General features: G+C 36.0%; 1 protein-coding gene across 5 annotated transcripts in view; it reads left to right on the forward strand.

Annotated features, from left to right (window-relative positions):
- Window positions 1–13,796, forward strand: part of DNAJC2 (DnaJ heat shock protein family (Hsp40) member C2) — a 34,908-nt gene continuing 21,112 nt past the window's right edge. For 2 of the 5 annotated variants that reach the window (XM_044678641.1, XM_044678642.1), the window contains exons 1-5: window positions 4–197; window positions 2,499–2,689; window positions 5,398–5,473; window positions 11,908–12,006; window positions 12,852–12,993. In XM_044678641.1, the coding sequence (XP_044534576.1) occupies window positions 134–197; window positions 2,499–2,689; window positions 5,398–5,473; window positions 11,908–12,006; window positions 12,852–12,993 (572 nt within the window). In that variant the 5' untranslated portion in view covers window positions 4–133. Of the gene's footprint in view, window positions 198–2,498; window positions 2,690–5,397; window positions 5,474–11,872; window positions 12,007–12,851; window positions 12,994–13,796 lie in introns of those variants that run through there. The other 3 variants (XM_044678643.1, XM_044678645.1, XM_044678646.1) reach the window with 3 other exon arrangements.

The following is a 13,796-nucleotide window of genomic DNA, read 5'->3' on the forward strand; positions in this document are numbered from 1 at the left end:
GTTGGTCTCCATGCGCCGGTTCCTGGGCTCTGGAGAACGAGCGGAGGCGCGAGGGACCCCGCCGAGAGGCTGGAGAGGGACCGCGAGGCGTCCCTAACTCGGGAGAGGAACCGCCGCTTGGACCAGCGCCATCATGTTGCTGCTGCCTGGCGCGCCGGACGGCCAGGGCACCGCCGTCACCCGAGCTCTGTCCACGGGTAAGTGTCTAGAACCGCTTGCTGCGCCCGCCCTCCCCTCTCTGGGCTTCCCAGCCTCTGCCCCCCCGGCCCCTGCCCTCCGCCCGGCACCAGACCTCCCTGCCGGCCCCTGGCCCCGCCCTGTGACCCGGCGGCTCCGGAGGCACGAGGGGCCAAAGGGCGTCTCTGGCGAACGCCGGATCCTGGGGAGCGCGGACCAGCGTGAGCGTCCCCGCGCAGGGTCTCCGAGCTGGGAGCTGAATCTCAAACTGGGTGCTGACGATGCCCTGGGGCTCCTCCGGTGCCCCATCCTGCCCATCCTTGCAGGGAAAGAAAGACCCGAGGTTCCCGTGAGGAGGGGAGAAGCCGGGGCTGTGCCCCACACGTGTCGCCGGCTGCCCATACAAAGGCATCCCTTTGCCCAGCAAACCATGCTCCTCAAGCCTGGGGGCCGGCTCTTGTGCTTTGCTCTCCTCTGGCTCACCAGAAGGCTGTGGCTGTCAGCTTGGCCGCCGCGGCTGCTTCCGAGATCGGCGTTGATTCAGCGCCCTTATCGGAGGTCATTTCTGTGTAAAGTTCGTTGTTCAGAAGTTGTCCTGCTGCTATAAGAACTTCAGTTTGCTAGGCTCCTGTTAGCCTGAAACGGCCTTGTTTCCCTATTGGCTTGCATAGGTAACCGTTCTTGGGAACAGCTCTTAAATGTGTCATCCTAGTTGTGTTATATTTATGGGAATTCCTGATAATGTAGTTTTTCTTCCCGGTGTGGTGGTGTGACTGGGGTGCTGAAGTCCGCCTAAAGAGGACAAGAATTGTTAGATTCTACCTAGCCAAAAAGGTTTGAGTATTCCTAACGGAAAGAAAAGCTCTTTGCCAGGAGGTTGGCTACAAGATGATCAATTTTTTTGGATCACAGCAGCTGGTAAGGGTGATCTGCTAAAGGCTTGTTGTAGTGCATGACAGAAAATAAAATTGAGAAAACTAGGAATTTTAGAAGTAGTAAAGTGAGATCATCTTAAAGGAGAAAGATATGCCAGGAGTATTGCTTCACATGCCCAAGCTATGTACCTCTAGTTTTATGTGTTTGAACTTGATTCTAACAGTGCAGTGATAGTCTTGGATTCCTGAAAGAAGTAAAATGTGAACAGGTATTCAATTCTCTTCAACATTTGTGGAGATCATTTAAAAGATAAGTGTTACTTTTTAGTTACTTGTTATCACACTATAACAATTTGCTTTCTTACATACAGTAACCACTTATTTAGCACAATTTACATTCCCCTCTCCTAAAACTGTATTATAAGAAAGTAAAGTTAGAGCAGTTTGCCTTCATTTCTCAGGAATACTTGGTAAATAGTTGATTGATTAAAGGAAGACCTTGAAGGACACATTTAAACATGCTGATAATGCATTCTCTTAGAAATGTTTAACCTAGGTTTTACAGAGTAGTTCCTGTAAACAATGTTAAATAGTGTTCAGTATTTTTTGAGATGATCCTTAAGGTCAACCTGTGAATAAATTTCATGAAGACATTTTCCATAGTCTCTGCATACTTGTTTTTACAATTTTTTTTAAATCTTACCTTCTGTCTTGGAGCCAATTGGCTCCAAGGCAGAAGAGTGATAAGGGTTAGGCAATGGAAGTCAAGTGACTTGACCAGGGTCACACAGCTGGGAAATGTCTCAGGCCAGATTTGAACCTAGGATGTCCAGTCTCTAGGCCTGGCTCTCAATCCACTGAGCCACCCAGCTGCCTCCAATTGTTTTTACTATTAACTGATGTAAAAAATCATTTTCACTATTTCACCTCTTTTTCCTGATTACTCTCCCAATTCCCCAGGAAGTCAGTAGTAACTTATTTGGTTATGAAGTCATTTTGTGCATGCCTGTTGGCTGTGGCACAAAAAGACTTTGGAATAAGGAGTATTATTTGTGTATTTGTTGGAAGTTAATTATGTATTATTAATCTTTCTGATAGTTTGATTAGTACACTTGTTTTCCTAAGTAATGCTTTTAAAAATTGAAATTTGTGAAGACATCATTTGTTGGACTCTGTTATTTCCTAAGCCAGTGATGGACAAACTTTTTAAAGAGGGGACCAAAGGAAAGGAAATGCTCATCTATCAGTCTGTTTCTAAGGCAACTCATTGTATTCCTCAGATTAGGAATAATGTCCCACAGCCCTATAGAACATTTCAGGGGCCCCTGCATCTGGCCTGCAGGGCAGGTCGTAGTTTGCCCATGACTGTCCTAGGGGAATGTTTTATTTTGAAATAACTATATCCTGTAAAGTACATTGAAACTTCTCAATACTTTTCAATCATAGCTTCTGTAATCTGTCAAGTTGAACCTGTGGGAAGATGGTATGAAGCATTTATTAAGAGGCGAAACAGGAATATTTCAGCCTCTTTTCAGGAACTAGAGGATAAGAAAGAATTATCAGAGGAATCAGAAGATGAAGAATTACAGTTAGAGGAATTTCCTATGCTGAAAACACTTGATCCTAAAGACTGGAAGGTATTGTATATGCATACCAAGTTAACATTGTAGTTGTATTTTCCTTTAAAATTATTGGGTAATATCTCTAAAAGTTTTCAACTATTTTATTCAACTAAATTATTTTTCAGCAGGCATAACATTCTAAGATCACCTTGCCTGCAATTCCTTTTCTTTCCTAGAATTGCACTTATTAATTCATCTGGCTTTACAATGTGTCGTGTAGGTTGAATCATGAGAACTGTTTCTAATTGGCACTTCCATTGTCCATTTAAAAAAAAAAAGAAAAAAGAAATGTACCCACATTCTAAACAATAGTGTATCGGTATAGCCTCATGAAAAGCCTTTTTTTGCATAAAAGGTCATGAGCACAGCCTACCGATACTTTTTTTTTAAAATGAGAATCTTTCCAGTTACTTCTACTTACTGTAATACTAGGTTCTAAACTTTCTAGGCAGGTGGGGAAAGAAAGCATATGCTAGGTGAATAGACAGAGAAGGAAGCATAGCCTCCAGAGTAGCATGCCAGATCTTTATGATGAAGGAGGTATTGTGACAGAAAGGAAAGAACCTTAGGTTTGAAATAAGAGGACATGGCTTGAATCTTGGATCTGTTCCTTATTATGTATATTACCTTGGCAAGTCATTTAGCTTCTCTGGCCCTCATTTTCCTTTTATATAAAATTTGGAGGTTGCCTGGATGGCCTCTGGCTGGGTTTCTAGCTTTAAACCTTTGATCCTATGATAGAGAAAGCTGGTTACCCACTCCTTTTACCTCCCCCTATTGTTGTAGCCCATCATTTTTGAGTCTGGCCAGGCCATTAGAAATCTGTAGGGACAGTTCTAAGTCTCTAGGAGTCTCCTGTATCACTACAACAATTTTTTTATTACATATATTGGTAGCAGAGAGAAAATCTGACTCTTATATGGAAAAGCCATATGCCCAAGGCACTCAGTATTTACCCTGACTTTATCTCTTCCCTAGGGTATCTCTAGCCTTTTCATTATCCTTCATTATCTCTACACCTAACTCAGCTCCTTCTAGTCTAAGCAATGTTCTTCATTCAAGTTCTTTTATTTAGAGAACTACACCCACTCCCATGTGGACTTGGAGGATAAGTTTTTCCTAGTAAAAGCATCTGTCTCAGTACCAGCCTTAGGGCTTTAGAAGTTAGTACAACAGCCAAACAAAATGGTCCACAGTTTGAGTAAGTTGGAAAGACATAATGCTTTACTTAATTGTTATACAAACTCATGGAATCTCTGAGGTAGTGACCAATTTGTCATTAATTGAGAAACATGGTAGATGCTGGACATTCAATGATAAGGAACAAAACAATCGTACTCTTAAGCTTGATTTAATTATCACTACCAACAAAAAAAATAAATGCATAAAAAATTATATGTAAAACCACAAACTCCACATTGTTTATAGTTTTAAAAATATGTAGATTGCATATGAATACTAATATAAACATCTGCTTTTGAGTTCTTTTTGTATTTGTTTTACTTGGATACTTTTTCTCTTGATTTTGTGGCTCTTATTTTTTTTAATGTAATCATGGTATGTATTATTCTTATGCTCCTTTTTTGGTCTCTTCATACATTTCCCTTATTTTTATATTTCCAGCATTTGTCATTTCTAAAAAATAGAAAATAATCCATTTACATTCAAATATAACAATATTCAGCCATTTCTCCCTATTCACTGCATTTGTGTTATTTCTAGTTATTTTGTCTTAAAAAAGCTTCCATGAATATTTTCATACATATACCGCTTTTTATTCTCTTAATAATGCTCTTAGAGCCTAATCTTAGTAATGAGATCTCTAGGTCAATAAGCATAAATAGCTTTACCTCTCTTAATGTATATTTCCATCTCATTTTCTTAAAAAAAAAATCTCAGCTACTCTAGCAATATAATATTAGGCCTGTTTCTCTATATTACTATCAACATTTAATTTAATCACTTTAGCCCATCTAGTTCTTTAGTTAACATATAATATGCAAGACCATATTTTGCTAGGTTGTTCCTCAGGTAGCAGAGACAATCTGTTGCCAGGACCATTCTCTTTCCAAAACAAGTCTGGAAAGCTTGGTCATACCCACTGGAACTTTTCTTCCAATGCCATAACCCTTCAGGAATGCAGGATTACCTCCATAGTATGATCAAGCTTTTAGTCCATTAATATTACTTAAGAATTTTATGGCCAACGTTCAGAGGATTGTGTCTCCTGTTCTTGATGCAAACCTTGAGATAGGTCCTGTTCAACTATTCTTTTACATACTAAATTTGATCCTAACCATTCTCCTAGGAAGACTGTTTTATTTTACTTATTTATTTTTTTAATATTTTATTTTTTAGAAAAATTTTCCATGGTTACACGATTCCTGTTTTTAATTTCCCCTTCACCCTCTACCCCCTATAGTCGATGTGCATTTCCACTGGTTTTAACATGTGTCATCAATCAAGGCTTATTTCCATATTATTGATAGTTGCATTGGTATGGCCGTTTGCCATCTGCATCCCCCAATCATGTCCACATAAACCCATGTGTTCAAGCAGTTGTTTTTCTTATGTGTTTCCATTCCTGTAGTTCTTCCTCTGAATGTGGAGAGCGTTAGATCCCTCAGAAAGGAAGACTGTTTTAGCTGTGCACTAATATGCATGACACAAGAGGTAGGAAGCGCATTTTTATTAAATTCAAACCTTTTATATTTGTTTCTCAGAATCAAGATCATTATGCAGTTCTTGGACTTGGACATTTAAGATACAGGGCTACTCAGAAACAAATTAAAGCAGCCCGTAAGTATTTTATATTGGTTACTATTTTGGAATTCTTCAAAGTTTGACATGGGAATACAATTATTCTTTTTGAAGGTGTGAAAAAGCCTATATCTGTAGCTCTAGATTTAACTATACCTTTGTAGGATTATATCAGGAAAAAAACACCTTGTGGTCAGGGTATCTATTGATCAACAAAACCAGAAAACAGATTAACAGCATCTGTTTTTTCACATTTGTCAACTTCCTCATTCAGTAAGAATGAAAAAAATATCAGAACATGGAATGAATTTTCTCTGTAATGTAAAAAGCATTCTTAAGATGGTCAGCTTTTAAAAATAAGTTAAACTTCTATTCTCTTTAGTAGTCTTACTTGCATTTGGTAAGATTTACTATGCTCTTAGGTTGTTAGTGTTTTGTTCTAGGCTTTGGTCACATAATTCTTGATACTGCCCTGTTTCTTTTCAGTAAAAAAAAATTATTTTTGTTAAAGCTTCATTATATTTTAAATGATATAATTATGCAGAAATTTCCACCAACCAGTTCAAACTTCAGCTGCCTCACTCACATTTAACCATTTATTCTCCTCCTATATGAAACATCTGCCTCTTACTAGTCCTTATATCTTGTGACTCCACCATAATCTCTTCCCCCCAAAAAATTCAGTTCAATTCAATCAGTTATAACACTGGTGATAAAAAAGGAAAAGGATGGTGATTAAAAAGACTAGAAATTCATACTTCAACTTGGGAGAATTTTATTGTATACTATTTTAGAAAATTTGTAATCTGGCTCAGAGGAACTAAAATTTATACTGCTAAATCTCCAGTTGAGTTTAATTTTTATGCTAGGAATCACGGGATACTAAGATAGAAATGACAAATAGTGGCTACCTTAAAAAAGTGTATAATCTACTAGGAGCTACAACATTAAACAGATAAGTAAATACAGCTTAATATTAAGAGAGAAAAAGTTCTAGAAGCTAGGAGTTCATAGGGATAGGCTTTCCTATATGAGGTAGCATTTGTGCTGAGCTTTGAAGGAAGCTAAATATTCTGAGAATGAGTAGCAAAGGGGAAGATATTCTGTGGATGGGAGATAATTGGGCAAAGGTATGGAGATAGAATGCTGAGTTCTAGAAAGAAGCAGGTGGGCCAGAGTGTGACAAGGAGCATTGTGAATTCAATACATCTGGAAAAGAAGGCTAGAACCAGATTGTGCAGGACTTTAAATGTCAAGATGAGTTTGACTTTTATCCCAGAGGAAATAGAGAGCAGCTGAAAATTTTCAAACATGGGAGTAACATAACCATATTTAGAAAAGTTATTTTGGCAGCTATGTATAAAATGGATTTGAGAGGACAGAGATGAGGAATAGTAGCAATTAGGCTATTATGGAAGTTGAGATGAGAGGTGATGCAATTTTCCATAGGTTGGTGGTCATGTGAGATGAAAAAAAGGAGATGGATGCAAGATCTTATGGAAGTAGAATCCATGAGAAATGGCCGAAAATTGGCTATGAGAAGGTGAGGTAAAGTGAGGAGTCAAAGATGACTCCAACTGAAACCTAAGTGATTAGAAGAATGGTAGAAAAATAGCATGAAGTTTGGCTGAGATTAGTCTTGGGAAGAAAGAACCACTTCTTTGTTAGAAATTAGAACAAAAAAGGGAGAAGATGGGGGTTAATAAAGAGAAGTTTTGACTTGCAGAAAAGGAAAGAAGGAACTTAAAACAGATAGCCTCTTATTTTCTCATTAAAATTGGAGGTGTGTCCTTTTGCTGAGAAATAGCAGGGAAAGTAGTATAGGAGGCTTGAGAAGAAAAGTTTTAGGAGAGCCTCTGTGAAGCATCATAATAGAGAAAAATAAAATGATTTCTGGATTCGTGCTCATTTGAAATAAGATAACAGAAATTTGTACTGGACTCTGCCTGCATGGCTCTTTGATTTCTGTGTCCATGGGCATTCCATTGCATTGAGTAGGAGCAGAGAAGGTAGTGTTGTAGGAAAACTTATAAAAGCAGATTTAGAAATTTGGATAGGGTTTGTAAGGCATGAGTTACAATAGGACAAGGGAGAAGAATTTCAAGGGTAGCAGACAGCCAGCATACAGTTGAACTTGTTATGTAATCAACTGAAAAAGGATGGAAAGGGGTTCTCTCAACTCTTATGATCCATACTTTCACTCTATTTTAGCCACATATAGGGATCAGGGATAGTCAGACCCATGTCCAAAAAATCTCAGAAGATAACCATTGACCTAATTATCATCCTTTAGTCCTTGGACTCAATATATCTGCAGTATTTGACACTTGATATACTTTTCTATTTAATACACTCTCATTTCTTGGTTTCTTTGTATTCTTATATCTCTCTTCCCTCCTCTACTTCCTCTCCTGACTTTTCTTGCTTTATTTCCTTAAGATTCTGTCTTCCACAGTCTTCTTTCTCAGCCTTGATAATCTCATCTTCCATAATTTCAATTGCTATATCTCTAGCCCATCATCTCTTTAGTATTACACTTATAATTACAAATTGCTTAGCTATCTGGATTTCCTGTTATTATCTCAAATTCAGTAGGTGCAAAGTCTAAACTTAATATTCTCCTTTCTATTCTTTTTTGCAACTCACTTAATGGTTTAAATATAACTCCAAAATTTCATTTAAATCATTTCTAGTGCTGCCATACTTGTTTAGAACCCTATTATGTAGAATATTACATTAATTCTCTAAATAGTTTTTGTGGCTTTAGTGTTTCTTTTCTTTAAATAGCAATCTCAGATCCACCTCTAGCTCTTATTATGCTAATTGTTCAGAGACCTTCATTTGCTTACCAAATCAAGCCTAAATTCTTAAGCATGGCATTCAAAGCCCTTCATAATTTGGCTAAGGTTATCTTCTAGGGTGACCTTGCAATAATGATGATGATGGTTTTTTAATTTACCTTTAACTTCAACCAAATTCAATTATTTGCTTTTCTTTACTTGTGTTCTACCTCTTTCTACTCACAATATTTATACCTCATCTTTACCATTCAGAATTCTATCCATCTTTAAAGATTTTGCTTAAATGGCGCCTCTATTAAGGAGGGTTTTTCTAAATCCCTAGATGGAGGCAATATTTCCTTTCTCTAAAATTTCATATCAATTTATTAATGTCCCTTTGATTCTATTTACATCCTCATATTATAATTATTTCTGTATGTCATTTTTCACCTACTAGGTTATAACCTCTTTGAGGGCACAGACAATGTCTTGTGTGCCTTTATATCCTTCACAGTCCCTGACACGGTATCTTTTGTAAAATAGCTGTTTAGTAAATACTTGGATGGATATATAGATGAATGGATGAATTTGTGCCATGGTAGGAAGTGGAAATAATGGCTAGGCTATGTATTGCCTGTATGATGGTCCAAGAATGGAAAGTAAGGAAGATAACTTAAACCCAATGTCCTTAGCCCTTGTACTGAGAAACATTGTTCTAGACTTAAGTGATCAGTATAGCTAACTGTAGATACTGGGACTGTTTCAGTCACTTTAAAACATGTCAGTTGCGATCTTTTTGTGGAAAAATCTAATACAAGATCAATTCAGTTTTTAAAATATGATTTATAAACATAAAATATTGTATATGACTATGTTATACTTTATAATGATAAATACTTGAAAGTATATGACTAAAATTTTGAAAACTTTTTCCTAAACATTACTTTCATTGCTGCCTCTCTCTAGTGTTATTTTGGAATCAGGGTGGATATTGTAGCATTTGAAGGATCTTTATAAATTCTACTCTTACTAGTTTTAGGTCTTGTCTTATTCGTGAATTCACAACTTGAAAATCATGGGGTAATACATGTTAACCAATTTGTCATATTATTTATTAGAACAAAGATATATACATCAAACATTAATTTTTTATCTAACAGTGATAGACCTAAACTCAAATTTTGAGGTGGTATAATCATCAAAGTAGTTGAAATCCTATGAAAGGAACATTCAGATTTAAAAAACAAAACATAAAGGATTTTACTAGATGAAAGCATAGTATTAGGAAATGAGAGTGTTTTACTCACAGAACACCACATTTTGAACCCTTTTCTTTTTTCTGGTATAACATTTTTCGCCATTTTCTTATTGTTAGAAATTGGTAGTGAGGCATGGAAGAAGTTGATAACATGACAAGTTTCATGGGAATTCAGGAACACTTTTACATTTTTACTCTATTGTATTCTCCCTTCTTCAAATGACTTAGCTATCCAAACCTCTCTCTTTAAGAATTAATTCTATGATAGAGAGTGAATGCATTAGATGTATAAATAATTAAAGTATTCTGTGTCTCTAGGCATGACTTTTTAAAAATATGTTGCTCTCACCGAACAGTAAACATAAATGTAACATTTTCACCAGTAAATTGTTTTATATCCTTTTTATGAACTAAGTTTTTATAGAATGCACTTTGTGTAATACCTTCATGCTCATATAATGTCTAATTTTTATTGGTGCTTTATATAAAACTGGAAAGTATCATTAGAGAGCAGAGAATTGTTTTCACTATGCTATTTATTTTTGATAATTGTAGAAATAAACATGCATCAAAGGCAGCCGGGTAGCTCAGTGGATTGAGAGCTAGGTCTAGAAATGGGAAGTCCTAGTTTCAAATCTGGCCTCAGACACTTCCTAGTTGTGTGACTCTGGGTAAGTCACTTAACCCCCATTGCCTAGCCCTTACCACTCTTCTGCCTTGGAACCATACACAGTATTGATTCTAAGATGGAAGATAAGGGAGAAAAAAAGAAGGAAGGAAGAAAAGAAGGAAGGGAGGGAGGGAGGAAGGAAGGAAGGATGGATGGAAGGATGAATGGTAGGAAGGATCTAAGGATGGATGGTAGGAAGGATCTAGTCAAGGGTCAACATTGGGATGGTAGACACCTGACAGACTGTAAATTTATTGATATAAACAATCTTTCTAGTGGGAAGACATAAAAATGAAGGCAATAACCTATAAATTTGATTATAAAGTTACATTCATTTCAACAGTTAATTGCCAATAATACTGGATGTTGTATGCTCCTTAATAAAAATTTATCCTTCATTTCCTTTATCTTGTTAGAATCATCATAGGAGCATCAGGAGTAAGTAAGGCAATTAGCATCTTTGTTTCTTTTCTAAGTACAAATATAATATTAAAATAACATTATGACTAAATAGGTAGATGGGGAAAAACAGTGGCTAAAGAGTCAAGTCAGCCCACTAGCCAAGAAGACCTACCTGGGTACATGCCCTGCCTTTGTCACATTAGAACTTTCTGACCCTGAATGTCATTAAACCTCTCAGTTCTTTAGGAAGTTTCTCTGCTTACAAGTCACAGATGGGGGCAGCTGGGTAGCTCAGTGGAGTGAGAGTCAGGCCTAGAGACGGGAGGTCCTAGGTTCAAACCCAGCCTCAGCCACTTCCCAGCTGTGTGACCCTGGGCAAGTCACTTGACCCCCATTGCCCACCCATACCAATCTTCCACCTATGAGACAATACACCGAAGTACAAGGGTTAAAAAAAAAAAAAAGAAATACAAGTCACAGATGCCAACCTGCAAGTTGAGGAGTTTCCTGCCCTGAGAGTTACAATGAAATCCATAAGTCTAGCCCTTGTTCCATCTCCAGTGAATGGATGAAACACAATAAATACTAGTTATGATATATGTACAGAAATATTTTTAAACTTTTTTGTTAAATACATAAAATAAAAAGTATTACTTTAAAAGCCCTGTCTATTTACAGACTTGTGTTCATTACATTTGATGTGTGTTTATAATGCGAAATTTATGTTAGCATTAAGAATTTTGGCAAGTAGAACAGTACCTGAGCTTTTTTAGGTTGAAGAAATTTCTCTAGTGAAATCTCAGGTTCAGTCCTCCATCCTCCCATCAAAAAAACAAACAAGATTCTGATACAGAGTTGAAAATTTTCTCATTTTTATAGTTTTAAAATATTAGAATATTAGCAGTAACTCATTTATGTAGTTCTTTAATGTTTGCAAATCACTTCCTTCAGAAAAACCCTGTGAAATAAGTGGTGTAAATATTGGCCCTTTTACATGAAGAAAATTAGTATTTGAGAGATTGTGTTAGGGCAAGATTCAGACTCCCCAGTTCTCTGGCCCCAAATGCAGTGCCATTTCCACTGGCCCGTGCTAGCTAGAAAGATGTAGGTTTAATTTATTTTTATGGATTCAGAGTCTTTGATAATTTGAATTGTCCAACTTCTAATAGTAAATTATCCAAAAAGATTTTAATTTATAATGACATTTAATTGGGGGGGGACGAATCTGTTTCATGACAAAGTATATGTCATGACATTCAGAATTATCCTTAAGATTCCAGAAATGAATCATTTTAACTTGTTTTTATTTTCAAATACAAAACATTAAGTGACAGAACTTATCCAAACCTGACTCATTTGGTAGATAAAGCGATGGTTTTGAAACATCATCCAGACAAACGAAAAGCAGCAGGTGAACCAATAGCAGAAGGGGAAAATGACTACTTTACTTGCATTACTAAAGGTAAGAAAATGCTTTTAGTGGTAGGAATTTCTGGTGTTTACTAAATTAATGTAGATCTTTTTGGAGGCATATATAATTAATATCTTAAGCAGTATATTTCATTTACTGTGTGGTAACATTAACTATTTTCATTTGAATACAATTATTTCTTGTAATAGCAGGATTGATTTAGATCTTTTCCTCTTTTATGACAGTCATGACCCATCAGTTTTCAGTTTCATTTCAAGTGATAGTCTGTATTAACATGTGACATTGTGTAACCACCTGGAATCAGTTAAGAGGAAAAATAAATACTTTTCATGGCTAGTTTTATTAGATAAATAGACTAAGGTAAGAAGTTAATTCTGTATTCTAATGTACTATATACCCCATAATTGGATACAATCTTATGTGTGAGAAACTGTATATTAAACATAGGTATGTTTATACATTTATTAAGGAAAATAAAAGCATATTCTTTCTGGAATAGTAATCACCATTTCCAAATAATCCTTAATCTTAAAAAGTGTGTGATTTAAATGAAATTAACACATTATTATGACAACATGGAAAGTCTCAGATGCACACTGACTCCTGTAATTCTTATATTCTATCATTTATTCTGAGACCTTATTTGCCACCCCTGCCTAATAATGATTTTTTTTTAGTTATTTAAACTAATGTATATTTAAACTTTTGCTTAATCATTTTCAAAGCTGAAAGCAAGAGTCCATTATTGTACTGTAAAAATAAAAAACTACCTTAACTTGAATACTACTAATACCAGTAAAGCATTTTCCCATAGACACATGTAAAGTCAGGTCATATCTGGTGATGTTTTGTGACCTTATAATTTTTTTCCTCAGCTTATGAAATGTTGTCTGACCCCGGGAAAAGACGAGCATTTAATAGTATAGATCCTACTTTTGATAACTCAGTTCCTTCTAAAAATGAAGCAAAGGACAATTTCTTTGAAGTTTTTACACCAGTGTTTGAAAGGAATTCCAGGTGAGACAGCATCACCTTTTGAACTTTCAGCCTTGTTGCATACATATAGAAGTCTTCCATATTTTCTTTTTCTTCTGAAAAATAATTTCATTTCTTATTTCACAAGGAAGAAAAAGAAAAAGTATATTTCTCATCTCTTCTTCCCTTGTAAGAAGATCTAGCAGTCTCAGTTTTCTCTGTTGTTTCATTCCCTGAAAAAACAGTCTTATTTTGACACATTTCAGAACTGTTCTTTTGTTTTCTTCACCTTCACAATGCTGTATATAATGTGATAATGGCTGATTCTAATGTAGACATGTTATTTGTTTATAACTTCACTTCTTTCTCTTTTTCTGCACCATTTTACTCTTTTGCCAATTAGTATTTTTTTCTCCCTTTTGCCTATCTCTGAGTAGCTGATTACCATAAGGCTTCTCAGGATAAGGGTGGGTTTACTTTTAAAATTCTTTAAATATTTTTACAATTTTTTAAAACTTTGATTGAATTCACTTTTTTAAGTTAGTGTAAACTCATTGTTTTCCCTCATTATGGTTCAACCATACTTCCCTTGAGAGTTTTTTTTCTCAATGGCTTTATGTTCAATCTATTTTCCCACCTTTTATTCCTCTCCTAAGGCACTAAGTATCACTGTTTGTGTCCTTTTCAGGGCTCAACAACCAGGTAATAAAAATATATAGTATATTTTTTGTAACAGTTTTTTAATATAGGTAATGATCATTTTTCCACATCAGGAACATACTACCAGTTCTTTAATAGCTGAAACCTGGTTCAGAAACCATTCATGTAATTATTTTAAAGTCAAG

The sequence above is a fragment of the Gracilinanus agilis genome, chromosome 5 (assembly GCF_016433145.1).
Source record: "Gracilinanus agilis isolate LMUSP501 chromosome 5, AgileGrace, whole genome shotgun sequence".
Classification (NCBI taxonomy): domain Eukaryota; kingdom Metazoa; phylum Chordata; class Mammalia; order Didelphimorphia; family Didelphidae; genus Gracilinanus; species Gracilinanus agilis.